At 44.7% G+C, this 14,327-nt stretch overlaps 1 protein-coding gene across 2 annotated transcripts in view; it reads right to left on the reverse strand.

The window, feature by feature from the left end:
- The window catches only part of CHGA (chromogranin A), a 231,296-nt gene extending 228,357 nt beyond the window's left edge, over nucleotides 1-2,939 (reverse strand). For both annotated transcript variants that reach the window (XM_064142580.1, XM_064142570.1), the window contains exons 1-2: nucleotides 2,736-2,939; nucleotides 2,175-2,221 (exon numbers count right to left, since the gene is read on the reverse strand). In XM_064142580.1, coding sequence (XP_063998650.1) covers nucleotides 2,175-2,221; nucleotides 2,736-2,781 — 93 coding nt within the window. In that variant the 5' untranslated portion in view covers nucleotides 2,782-2,939. The remainder of the gene's footprint in view (nucleotides 1-2,174; nucleotides 2,222-2,735) is intronic.
- Between the last annotated feature and the right edge of the window lie 11,388 nt (nucleotides 2,940-14,327).

Below are 14,327 nucleotides of genomic sequence, written 5' to 3' on the forward strand. Positions count from 1 at the left end.
CATGACACTAAGTGCCTCATCCAGTCTTTTCTTGAACACCTCCAGGGATGGCGACTCCACCACCTCCCTGGGCAGCCCATTCCAATGCCAATCACTCTCTCTGGCAAGAACTTCCTCCTAACATCCAGCCTATACTTTCCCCAGCACAACTTGAGACTGTGTCCCCTTGCTCTATTGCTGGTTGTCTGGCAGAAGAGGCCACCCCCCACCTGGCTACAACCTCCCTTCAGGTAGTTGTAGACAGCAATGAGGCCACCCCTGAGCCTCCTGTTTTGCCATAGCTATTCTCTAACTTTGAGCATGTAACCGGATCCTTATGAGCAGCTAAGGCTGTCCCTACACAGAAATCACCATAGGATCATGTGCTTGTGAAGGACAAACTTCACCACATTTGAGCTCACCTATGCTCAGGCCCATCTGAAATGTATGGTTGCAAGTGGGAAAAAGTGTTGTTTGAGCACCAGAGTGAGCAAACACCAGAGGTGTTGTAAATGCTTTAGTTGTGTTCAGATCCCTGTGGAAACCCCATGGTGTAAGAAAAGTATGAGGCCTTCAGATGCTGTCTACCCATCACACAGCCTTCAGCCATCTATAAATGCTGGTTGCACAAAACACAGTGTGTAGGAAGATCTGCAGTGCCCACTGCTGTACACAAGTGGCGATACTCCTGCCCTGACAAGGAGTCCAGACAAGGACTTCCTCCACTGAAATGCTGTCTCAGAGAATGGTGAAGGCAGAAAAGCCCTAATGGCTTCTTCCAGCTGCAGCAAATTCAAAAGAAAGGTGTGACCTGATTCCACTGTCAGCTAGAACCTGTGCTGGTGTAACACACAGTGGGGGGATACACCTGGGAGAGAATTCTTCTTGATAGAAGCATTTCCATGGAGTTGCACCAGCTTCCATTAAAGTGCCATGTTTTACATGTAGAACAATAGGACAACAGATCTCACAAAGAAAACTGAGATGTTGGACTGTCTCATCAGATGCCCAATGAGTGTCCCACTTTGGTATGGCCAGCTGAAGGGGTAACTCTCTTACCCAAGTCCCCATGTCCCAGTTAGCAGCACTCAAGCTGAAGCAGGCACCCAGTGGCTTGCAGCTCATGGCTCAGCCCTAGCAAGGGCTAAGCAGGCTAAAAGTCTTAATGAAGCAGTAGCCCTCCATGCCCAAGCACATCTGACAGGAGACAGGGAGTTGTTTCTCATGGCACTTGCCCTATAGGTAAGGAGCAGAGACACTACCATGGAGCCTATGGCTGAGACTAACATGAATGTGCTCTACCCTACTGCTGCCTGGGGAAAAACACCAGACTAGAAGATTTCAGGAAACAAAGCAGTTCAAGAAATAAGGGGGAAAGGGCTGGAGTTTCCTTTGTGGACATTAATTTCTGTCCAAGTCTTAATTTGGGTAGCTAATCAGCTAATTTGAAAGACTACAGGTGTTATCATAGCAGAAAGTGGATGATCTGTCGCAGATCAACACAGGCAAGCACACTTTATTCAAACATTTAAGTGCCAAGAGCCTCCTGGGAGTGCACACACTTGTGAAGTGCAGCTATGAATGCCAAGTGTGGCACAGATGTTTGCACAGAAGCCTGCAAAAGCAGGCTGGAGAGGTCAGCCAAGTCCTGCACTGCTTGCAGCCATCCAGACAGGCTGAGCAGCAGCTAAGGATGGATTAGCGATCTGAGAGTAGCCAGCTGCCTATTTGCCAGGAACATGCATGTTTAAGTAACACACCACACACATACAAACACAGATGTGTGCACTCCTCCGACCACAGAGTTCCAGCAGTGCCTGTTCCTGAATCACATCGCCCCCCACCCTCCCCTGAGTCACCTCCTGTTGGCACTTTGAAAAGCTGGAAATAGAAGGACTAGAGCTATTCCCAGCCTCCATCCCCAATCTTGCCATTCTCTAGACAAGCTTGGTTGATCCTTGTGGCACATCCTGAAGGATATGCCTCCTTCTCAGGTATCCAGAAGTGGATGCACAAGGCTAAATCCTCATAGGAAAGGATTTGGGATAGATCCTTCTGTAGGGATCTCATGCAAATCCCTGGCATTTCCTACAGGGCATTTCAGCAGAAGCAGATAAAACTCAGTCGGCTGTGTGGAGGTTAAATATCACATCCTTCACTTCCTCTCACTCTTTCCACCACAGGCCCATCCTTACCTTAGTGTTGCCCTTATTCATGTCATTTGTCACAGGGAGGGAGATGGCTGCAAAGTGAGGGAAGAAAAAAAATAGACATCTTGTTAGGGAAGGGAAGGGAAAGGAAGGGAAGGGAAAGGAAGGGAAGGGAAAGGAAGGGAAGGGAAAGGAAGGGAAGGGAAAGGAAGGGAAGGGAAAGGAAGGGAAGGGAAAGGAAGGGAAGGGAAAGGAAGGGAAGGGAAAGGAAGGGAAGGGAAGGGAAAGGAAGGGAAGGGAAAGGAAGGGAAAGGAAGGGAAGGGAAAGGAAGGGAAGGGAAAGGAAAGGGAAGGGAAAGGAAAGGGAAGGGAAGGTCCACAGGCTGGCAGTGGCCGGTGGCGCAGGCCTCCGGGGCAGGCAGGGCCCGGCGCGGCTCTGGAGCAGTGACCTTGCGGCAGCCGCTGTCCGCGGTGCGGAAGGGGTCGGGGCGGTCTCTGTCCGCGGTGCTGAAGAAGCCACGGCGGGATTGGAACGGAGGAGGGCAGCGCTGCTCGCCGGGTTGGGGGTCCCCAGAGTAGGGGCACACAGACCCCAGACCCACTTACCCGGCACGGCCAGAAGCAGGACGGCGAGAAGTCCTGGGAGGCTCATGGTGCTGCAGGGATGGAGGGAGGGAGAAAGGGGCAGAGGGAGAATCTGTTCCCGGCGTGGGGGCTCCAGGAGATGTGCGGGGGGAGAGCAGCACCGTGCGTGTCTATGCTAGCAGCCTGGCTGAAGATCCCAGATGGGGCACTGCAGCAACCGGCTCGTTTATATATCTCAACCCCTCGGAAATGGCGTCAGGAGGAAGCCACCTCCTGCTCTCCCCCCTCCTCCCCTCGCACACAGCCTTCCTGTCAGACTCCACCACTTGCCGAGGGCTGAGGAGTGGCCACAGAATAGGATCCTCACGGCTACCCCTGCAAAGGGTGCCAGCAGCAAGGTGTCAAGCTTCAGTTGCTCCATCTTCTCACAGTCATCAGGTGCAGGAAAGTTATGAAGTATATTTTAGGTATCTGACTTGTCCAGTACCTCTCCCTACACTAGAAACCTACAAGCACCTCTATATATGTGCTTCTCTGTATGTACCAGTAGTCAGTATTGAGAGGTACCTCCTGTATCCTAACAAGTATAGCCATCTCTTTCCTTGCCTTTCACTGACCACAGAAGTTTATAAGAGATGTAGAAGGTTTTTTATGCCTGCTAAATGCCTCTGCAGAAGTTAGGAGTGCCTGTAGGCTGGTCAAAAGCCAGAGAAGTCATCACCATAGAACAGGTTCACCAATGGAGATGGTAAGTCCCAGCTATTTTATGGAACGTTTTTAAGTAGTGGGCTATCATTTGGGGTAAATGGCAAAGGCTGACAGCTCTGTTGTTCAGCTCTTGTGGCTCTGCAAGCAAATGTTAATAGGTTGTTATCCTTTGTTTGATGTTTCGTAAGGACCTGGAGTGTCAATCTGCATCTTCACTGCTAAGGCCTCCTACATTGAAATAACCAAGATTACCTGGTCACTAGTTTCCATTGCCAAGGGAAAGAGGGGAAGTAACTCATTTGCACCATTCTGCCACACACAAGGCTTTCTATGCTCTTGAAAAACATGCCTCTCTGTTCTTTGGATGAAGCATCTGTCAGGTCAGCCGTCTGGTTTCCTTTTTGAAAGAGACTCCAGCACTTCTTCAGGACAATGCATCTTTAGGAAGAGCATCTCTGCTGTTCCATGCTAACCATCAAGCAATTTCAGAGGGCATGAAATCCAGTGAATTCCACTAGAAATCCAAATCAAGTAACAATGCATTCTTCTTCTTCCCCAGCCTACCTTACTTGCTGGCTAGGACATCCTGCACCCAAGGACCTAGACAAGACACGTTTGTTCTAAGATCACAAGAACTTTCCCAAGAGAGGAAACTATAGGTTTCCACTTTCCCTTTCCATGTACACATAGAAAGGTGCTCCCAAGTGTACTTCTAAGTGTCCTTTAACATCTATCCAATTTAAATAGACACTTGAAAAGGCACACTTGGATTGTAAAAGCCCACTCATATCAAATCAAAGTTCTCCTTATCTGTTGTTGCATTTTCTATTTATTAGTGGAGAAAAGCTGGAAATCAATTGATCCTCTGAGCAGTGTTTTGTGGATGACATTGGTTGATGATTAAATGTTTATAAGACCATGAAATGAACACGCATGAAAGTTCTTGTTGTATAAGGGAATTGCATCCTCCAAAACCAATAAATGTTCTTTCTTTTGTTTGTTTGGCTTTTTTTTAATGCATATGTGGGGTTTTTTGGTTGGTTGGTTGGTTTTTGTGCAAGGAAGAGAGAAGAAGTTAATATACAATGGTCTTTTACTCCTTCAGGATACTCCAGAGCTCCAGAGCATTTTAGTCTCTGAGTATGAAATATGGAGCATTATTGAGCTCATTAATTCCTGTGTATTCCTAAGAGAGAAGCAAATTGATCTGCTTATCAGGCTATGTTTACCCAGTCAATATTTACTTATCTTTACATATAAATGTTGATCTTATTAGGGCAATAAATTATCTCAGTTCTAATCCAGTGTCTTACATGAACCCTTTTTCTAACCTGAGGCTTCTTTTTGAGAAATGCAATAGGATATGTAACACCCATTACTATATTTTTCTCTTTCTCCCTTCCCCCCCTCCCCACCTTGAAGCTGTGGTTTGCATCCTTTAAGTTCATTGCAAAGGAGAAACAAAATGTTATTTCATGTTTGATATGCATCCCCCCAGTGTAGTAGCCTACAATGGATGATGATTTTTTTTCTATTCCTTGTGCCAGAAAAAGGGATATGAAACTGTTAACCCAGCAATTGGTACTTCTGCTATTGAATTTTTTCTCATTATACACAGCTATATTAGGAACTGTCAAAGGAAAGCATGTCAGGGAGAGATTTACATCAAAAAGCAAATGATCAAATAAAAAAGTGGAAGGTATTTTGCCACGGATTTAGTGTGAGAAGAATGCTGATAATATACCTATGTTTTCATCTGTTGTAGGTGCCACAGAAGTGGGAATCACTAGGCAGGAACCGGGTGGTAATTGGTGACTGGGTGGTGAGCCACTGCATCATGCTTCACTTGTTTGTGTGTTCTATTATTGGAATTGCTATTACTATTGTTTTAATTTTATTTTTATTTCAGTTAATTACCTGCTTTTCTCTTACCCTACAAGTCTCCTCATCGTTACTCCTCCAATTCTCTCCCCCATCCCACAGGTTGAGGGGAGGGTGAGTGAACAGGTGCATGGTGTTTGACTGCCAGCTGGGCTCCAAGCATAAGAAAGAGTCAGCTCTTTTAAAAAAATTATAAACAAGATTTGTGAAATAAACTAAATGGATCTGGGGTCTGGTGACTCTGAGTGACTTTGAGTGCTTTTTTCCCCTCTAATGTCTTGACTGAAACCAGGTTAGTTCACCCCTCTCCTGTGCTTGGAAGCACTGACACGGCATTTCAGACTGCTGTGATTTTACGTATCCAGAAACTAAGGCACAGAAAAGGTGACATTTTCATGAAGATGCCAAAAAGACTTGAAGCTAAGAGACAGCTATTACCCACACCCTAACAAAAAGACAACTAAGAAAAGCTTGGCAACAGTTACCTTCTTGTATGTGAAATCAATGGATTTTGTTTGACTGAAAAACCTGAATGCAAGCTCCCTGCCAAATTAGTACTGAAGTCTGTTAAATCTCCCATATCACACCTTTTCTTCATTCTCACACGTTCATCAACCACCCTCGCCTTTCAGTTCCCTTCTACAAGCCTTGCTTGTCTGCCTGTAAATAGAAAGGAGCTTCAAAGTTCAGATTGCTGTTGTGAATACCCATCTATGCTGTTAAAAAGCAATCCTCTATGTTCTTTTTTCAAGTCAGAGGTAAAAGGATGTTGACTTGCTTTGATTTTTCAGCATAGGCTGTGCTTGCACCAACCTGAAATTAACTGATTTTTCCTTTTCAAAGGTTTACTTTACACTCCATAAAAAAGACCCAACATTATGTCAGATCCTAACAGTAGCTATTGCTCTGCCTATTCACTTTCACCCTTGCCCGGCTTGCGCAGCTCTCGCTGGGGTAGATGGAGTATGTTCTCTGTAGTGATCATAGAATACCATTTGGGCACCCTTACAAATAGCTCAGATCTCAATATATGTTTTTTCTACATGTTACTTAAACATAAATCTGGAAAATGTCATACCCCTCCCAAGGTCTTGGTCAGTTTTCCTAGCACTTACAGAACCCCCTCACTGATTCCTGTGAGTCCCACTGAAACAGTGAGAAAAGCTGTGGAGAGGGAGTTTCTATCTAGGAAGAATGATCTTGAGCAGCCTCCTCAGGAAATTACTGATTGTTATCATGGCTATGATTTTGTTTGATTTGTGACAATGAAGTCTATGTCATGATAAAGTTCACATTTAGTAAGACAATCCTCTAAGTTCTAGAATGGTTTAAAACAAGTTAATGAGAACATCACTGATATTGATTACTTCCTCCAAGGTCAGAGACAGATAGCCCTGTTTATTGTCCTGCAGACACTGACAGGGTTCATAGGACTTAAGAAACAAAAAAAAATGTCTCAGGTCTTTGCATCACCATTTCTCTTCTGGGGGGTCTCTAAGCTCCCCACACCACCTCCACATTGCCAGCAGCTCATAGCTAACACTTGGGCCTTCAGCCAACATCATCAGCTTCCTAGATTCTGTACATTAAATGACTACTTGGTGTATTTTGTAGAGATCAATCTTATTTTTCATCAACTGCCTTTAGACACCTGCTTCTTCATTCCTGAAATGTCCCAAGCTGTTCATCCACTCCAGAGCAGTTGCTCAGTGAGCACCAGATGAGACACAGGGCTACCTGGGTCTCCTGGAATGTGCATGCAGACGGAGGTTATATAGTGATCAAATACTGTGAGCACGAGAAGTCTTTTTTGACATGGAAGTTAGATGCACCTGTGCCAACTTCCCCAATTTAGGGAGATGAAGTGACAAAATTCCTAATTAAAAAAAAGCCAACAAAACCCAAACCACAACTTTTCTAATGACAGGGTTTAGGAGAAAGACACATAAGCACTTTCTGTTCTGGATGCTTTCTTTGATCTCCTCTGCTCACCTCGAAAATAATGCACTAGAAGAGATGAAAAGAAGACTGAGCACAGCCTGCTTCCCTGCTGCTGTTGTGAAGAATGGAGGAAAAGAGTGGGGATATGAGCTTCCTACACCCCTCTGACCCCAAAAACCCTAGCCACAAAAACCAGACTTGAGGACCTCCAGGGCCCTGCTAGTCCCCAAGAATACTATTCTTGAAACAGTGGCAATAACACATCACTGAAACCACTTACCTGGAGATACAGAACATAAGGAAACAACAATTGCCATTCTGGCTTGGAGCAAGGAGCCAGAATCCACCTAGAGATCCTCAAGAGGCAAAGGTTGGGGTGGGGACAGGGCCTCTGCCTGCCCATCTGCAGGGCTGAATCCCATCTTCCAAGCCTTCCAAAAAAATAGTTGTCAGCTTTGATGTTTAGCAGTGCTCCACAATGCTTTTGTGCTAATTAGAAGCGGCTACCTTGCTTGTCCCTCTGCAGAGTTTCTCCTCAAGCAAATCTGGTACCTTAGCCTAAAGACTTCAGCATTTAGCACCACAGTGCTCATGGCAAAAACATTTCACATTGTTTTTAAATTGCCCCTCGCTTTGATGCTAAAAGTAGGTGATAGCTCTAAGATATTTACATTTCTTCCTTTCTGCTCTCTTTTCTAAGGGAAACAGTCTCAGTCATCTGATTCCCACATGACTCCTATAAATCAGGCTAGTAACCAGTGAACCCCACAGCCTAATTACCTATAGCATAGTGCAAAGAGATCCAGGTGTGTTCCATTCTCACTAGGACTTTGCTAGTCTTCACTTAGAGACACAGAAATTTTCTGAGGGTACCTGAAGTACCTGGTTTTCATTTTAGCAGTGATCATAAAAAGATGTCTCAGGAGATCCAAGATCTATTTATACCCTTATAAAAGACGTTGTGGGAGGGCCTAAGCCAGTAGTAGAGAGTGGTCTCAGCCTGTATTAGGCAACCTAATTCAGCCTGGATGAAGCTAGGAAAAGGATTGCACTGTGGCTTCACCGCTTTCAGTTTGCATCTTGCTCCCTTTCCTCCATCCATTCACCCTGGTTTGGATCCAGTTATTCTCTGCACAGCCTGAGCAGGGCTGCTAGAGACCTTTGCAGTGCAGATGGCCCTTACCTCAGATGTTCTGTTGATAAGGCACATTTTGAACACCAAATTGCATGCTAATGCCAGTTAATAAGCGTTCTTTTTACAGGGAAAATAAAGCTTTCTGTATTAAGCACAGAACAGGAGGAGGTAGCCTTTCAGATATCAAATTGCATGAAAACATCAGCACAGAGCTGATGGAACAGCTACAGAATCTTAAATTACTGTTGCCAGGCTTTTCCTCACACTGCAGGAGCTCAAGTTTCCTTCCTGGCCAATGTTTTTTCTTCCCAGGAGAGCAGGGGATGCAGTGCCTGTCCTTGAGGAGTAGCAAGGGACAGTAGCATGTCAGCAGTGCCTCTGCTGAGGCCACCTCACATACTCTGCAGACAAACCAGACCAAACAGGTTCTTCTGCATTGCAAGATGACCCCAAGGAAAAGCTGGGGGATCCTGGAGAAGCTCTCTGCTTGTCTATTTGCTCTGTGTGGAGGGAAGGGTCTGGGTTTCTACCACTGACCTTGTAGAGTTCTCTGTGTACTCTGTTCAGGCTCAGCCTCTGCTGCTGACTGCTTGTGGGAATGTTCCAGGACAAACCAAGCTTTCTGCTTTGATGGGGATTAAAAAAAAAAAAAGAGAGAGAAAAGCCTGAGCATGCTTCTCTCTTCATTCCTTTTAGGATTTCTATTGAAACAGTATCTGCTGGTTCAACAGCTTTCTGGTTTATGGAGACATGTAAATAACCACTAACACGGTGAAACCCTTGCACATGTTTTGTGCCATGCAATAGGCAGCTGCTCTTATGTGTAGCCCCAGGGGAAGAGAAATGGAAGGGCTTGCTCCAGGCAAAGAAGATAAATGGGCACTACATTCACTCTGTGTTTAAAGCTGCAATGAGTATGTGACTTTCTGTACTGAGCAGAATGGTGCAGCTGTTTTGCATGACATGGATTCACACAGTGAGAAAGTGGAAGTATAAGGAGTGAATTTGTTATCTACATTTCTAAACAAATTGTGCATCAACCCAAACATACTCCAGTCAATAGAAAGACTCTCACCCTTCTTACTGAATTTTGACTTGAGTCCCAAACCTGGCTGCCTTCCCTAAGTTTGGGATGCATTCCACAGAGGCAAGGGTACTCAGGTGAGGACTAAAGGTAAGAGTGAGGGCATCAGCTACAGAGGGGAACAGCTGCTGTTCACAGAAAATCTCTTAGAAAAGGAAGGAAGGAAGGAAGGAAGGAAGGAAGGAAGGAAGGAAGGAAGGAAGGAAGGAAGGAAGGAAGGAAGGAAGGAAGGAAGGAAGGAAGGAAGGAAGGAAGGAAGGAAGGAAGAAAGAAAGAAAGAAAGAAAGAAAGAAAGAAAGAAAGAAAGAAAGAAAGAAAGAAAGAAAGAAAGAAAGAAAGAAAGAAAGAAAGAAAGAAAGAAAGAAAGAAAGAAAGAAAGAAAGAAAGAAAGAAAGAAAGAAAGAGAGAAAGAGAGAGAGAGGAAAGGAAAAAGACATATCAGTCACTGTCACTCATCAGCAAAGATGGGAAATCTGTTTGAATTCTGCACTTCTAACAGCAGACTCAGTACTTTATTCCATCTGAATAGCAATTCAGAGCCACCAAGAACTGGTCGGGTTTACTTCACTCAGCTGGAGACTCTTGCAGACCTAAACCTCTGGTAGGTTTAGGTCTGCAAGAACCTAAAGAAATGGAGAGCGAAAGACTCAAGAAAGTCTCATGTTTGCCCAAATCCTAAGCAGAAGAAATCTCCTGATCACTGAAGTGGTGTCTCATGGTGGCTCAGAAAGGTCATTCTCCTGGGTCACTTGAAGGGCAAATGCTGGCCATGTCAGCCACTGCTTATCAAGCCTGATAATTTCTCTTTAGTGAGCAGATTACTTGACCCAATTCTTGCCAATGGTTGCAAAACATCTATTCAGAGCCTTACCTCAGATTTCCTGTACTCTTCCATGGGCTGTCCCTGGGCTGTGGCAGCATGGCTTGGCCTTTCTTTCTTTGAAAGTCTTTTGGGAAGGGAGCTTCGGGACTTGATCATCACAGAGTCATGTTGATGACAGCTTGGATTCGAATAGTACAGGAGCAAGAGCAACCCTCTTGTAGATATAGATACTAGAAACACCATTATTTATATTGGAAAGCCAGAATCATTTCTGTTTCCAAAACCTTATAGCAATACTTCCTGGATGGATTGAGGAGGGAGACCTAGTTTTGCCTTGAAAGGGATTATCAGGCATCAGGGATCATAGAAGCATAGAATCTTAGAATCATTTAGGTTGGCAAAGACCATTAATATCAGAGTCCAACTAATACTGGCAAGTCCACCAGTAAACCATTTCCGTAAGTGCCACATCTAGATGTCTTTTAAATACCCCCAGAGATGATGACTTCACCACTTGCCTGGGCAGCCTGTTCCAGTGCTTGATAAGCTTTTCAATGAAGACCTTTTCTCTAATATCCAGTCAAAACCTCATCTGATGCAACCTGAGGCCATTCCTTCTCATCCTAAAAAAAACCAAAACCAAACAGTAAGAACTCATATTTCAAACCATTTGAGCTGAAAACAACTTTGGTTCATTGAAATATTTTGCAGAAACACTTTTCCATATTTTGATCAGCTCTATTTAGCACTGCACCAAAGACCATCTCAACCACCATCAACTGGTATGTTTATGTCCATCTGGATCAGAGGCTACTCATGTTTTTATTGCATCTATTGATGAACTGTTAACCCTTTATAAACAGCAGATGCACACTGTACAGAAGCCAGAAAGGGGAACCATGTGTTCAGGCCTGACCTTCCCACCTCTGCTCACACAATCCCAGGTACCACAAGAGCTCCAGATTCATTTTGGTTTATTTTATTTCTAAATTTTACTTTAAAATCTTAAACCTGAGTGCTGGCAATCATCAAACTTCTGGGATTTATTCCTTGACTTAGGCAAATAAATGAATTTTCTGTATTCTGAGAGCAGCTTCATTAATTGGAAGAGGCAGGTAAGCACAAGAACTCATTGGAAATCCACACTGTAATCGGGGACCCAACTGCAGAACTCTCTCCTGCTCCGCTCCAAAGATGCTATCAGGGAAAGCAGCAGCCCTAGTTGCCCTTGCAGTGGGCCTCAGGCACAACACAATTAGAGCAGCTGCCTGTATTCTGTGGTTAAAGAAAGCTCCCAAGGGACAACACATTGCTGTTTGATTGGAAGAACACTCAATTGTTTAATGAAGCTGTTGTCCTCTATTTAGCCAGAGATGAGAAAAGGAAATCTTTATGTACCACTCCTATGTATCAAAAAAAGCTAATTAGGGAAGTCAGACCCTCAGGGGTACAATGAAAGTACCACAAAACATGGCAATGGTGACAGTGATTAAAAGTAAGCAGAAGTCTTGTCTCAGCTATGTCAGCTGTTCTGCTTACATCTCTCAGAGGTTGGCACACACCTGTGCCTCACTTTGACCCACCCACCAAGAGAAAGTGCTTCCTCATCTTTCAGAGGTATTGCTGTTTTACAGTATCACAGTACCACCAAGGTTGGAAGAGACCTCATAGATCATCAAGTCCAACCCTTTATCACAGAGCTCAAGGCTAGACCATGGCACCAAGTGCCACGTCCAATCCTGCCTTGAACAGCTCCAGGGACGGCGACTCCACCACCTCCCCGGGCAGCCCATTCCAGTGTCCAATGACTCTCTCAGTGAAGAACTTTCTCCTCAGCTCGAGCCTAAATTTCCCCTGGCACAGCCTGAGGCTGTGTCCTCTCGTTCTGGTGCTGGCCACCTGAGAGAAGAGAGCAACCTCCTCCTGGCCACAACCTCCCCTCGGGTAGTTTTAGACAGCAACAAGGTCTCCCTTTAGCCTCCTCCTCTCCAGGAGGATTTTCATTTGCCATATTAGAAGTGTCCCACCAGAAATAACTTTGGAGTACATTTGCTAGATCATGAGGTGAATAACGAGAGGCTTGATGTCTTATTTAACCTCCTTTTTTTTTTTTGTTAAACCAGAACCCTTTTATGCAGTCCTGATTTCACTAGAATTAATGGGAACTTTGGAATGACCCAGAAACAGGCCCTTTGTTTCAGCAAAAGCAATGGGCTTTGTTTTGAAGCCCTTAGATACACATTAGGTGCTTTGTCAAGAAAATACAGAGCTCCTCCGTATTAGCAGGATGACCTTGCATGGTGTTTCAATTCTTGTTAACATCCCAGGCTGACACTGCCATATTTCTTGTATGGATTAGTTTGGAACTTTTCTTTGGATCATTAGAGCTGAATGATAAGTTTTCACTCGTGGGGAAGTTCATTCTGCAGTCACTAAATGCTTACAGCCAGTGGTCCTTGCTACACTGATAAATGGATCCTCAAATTCCCAGGACAGGCATTCATCCAGCACCAAAGCAGAGACTAAGTCTTATGAAGTATTCTTAACGTCCCCCAGTACCAATCACACTGCAGTTATCTTAATTTCATACTCCAAATATGCAATAACACTTTACATTCAAGAAATGAGAGGGCACAGAGTCCTACAGATGTTTCTTGAAGTGGACAGTCAGAAGGATGGGCTGATACTTGTCCTCAGTCCTATGGGAGGTTGTGTGATACCCTAGGATTATGTTGCCCAAGGATCATGTCATCCATACATGCTGAGATGCTGGGCAAGACCACTCAAACCTCTCTGTTCCTTTCAGTAATGCCCATTCTTTATGTTTTTTTTTCCTCCCCTCCAGAATATCCTATCTCACATTTTATTTAGCTGCTTCCTACTATCCATCCACTTTTCCTTAAAAACCCTGAACCCTGAACACTCTCCCTGCACCATCCTCACCAATACCAGACAAGTTTAATCTGCTTTAGTGCACAATTTGGTGTGTTCAGCTTTACATTTGCCAGCTACAGGTATTTTCCCTAATCTGCAGAAGGCTGGTACACAACTTGGTGTGTTCAGCTTTACATTTGCCAGCTACAGGTATTTTCCCTAATCTACAGAAGGCTGGGAGCAAAAGCCCGGCATGGTTCATTGAAGCCTTTGCAGAAGGTCTGCAGTGTAAACAGGGACCTAGACCAGGATTTTCTGAGCTTCAGATTTGTCACCCTCTCGACAGGGAACCCCTGGACTCCACTGCCAGTCTGCCATCCTTTCTGCTGAATATCCATGTTTTCCTCTTGCCCTAAAAAGGGAATGTTTTGCTAGCAATTTCCACATAGAACCTTGTTTTCTCCTTTGTATTCAATCTCCTTACATCTTCCTGCTAGGCTGCAGCAGGGCCAGATTTCTTACCACGAAGGAAGAGCACAGCTTCCTAGTGCCAGTCCTTATCTTCAGGAGGATTTCACACTGGAGATATTTCTCACTAATCCCAGATGTTCCCCATCTCCAGCACTGTTTATGAGACCTAACATTTTATATAATTAGGTCTGCATTTACCTCTGGCTGCGCTGCTTGAGCTGCAGATTGTAGAGATAACTTAAAGTCAGTCAGCTAACCTAATTTCCTCTATGGCCTTTGAAAGAGCTGCTAGCAACACCTGAGCTGCACAATCCCCAAAGATAAATACTCTCTCTTCCTAGCAACAGTTCCAGGACAGACTTATTTAATTCACCTCCCCATTGCCGGTAAGTTGCTTTCTACTTTTCTAGTGAATCCTATGGATCTTGTTTTTTCCTTTCCAGTAGTCACACAGAGTGCCACTGATCAGCTGCCAGACAGTAGCTCCTACAGTGAGTGCCAGCACCCAGGCCAAGAGGCAGCAGTGCTGGGCACCAAATAGGTGTGAAGGAGTCAGATGACTCACTGAATAGTTTGGATCAGACCAGCACTACCTAAGCTGGCAATGAGTCACCTAATGGACATGCCTAAACTGGGGAAACATTTCAGCCTGTGATAAAAGTTTGGGGCCCTGGTTTCTATGCTCATGTTTGCTCT

Source organism: Pogoniulus pusillus, chromosome 1, assembly GCF_015220805.1.
Source record: "Pogoniulus pusillus isolate bPogPus1 chromosome 1, bPogPus1.pri, whole genome shotgun sequence".
Classification (NCBI taxonomy): domain Eukaryota; kingdom Metazoa; phylum Chordata; class Aves; order Piciformes; family Lybiidae; genus Pogoniulus; species Pogoniulus pusillus.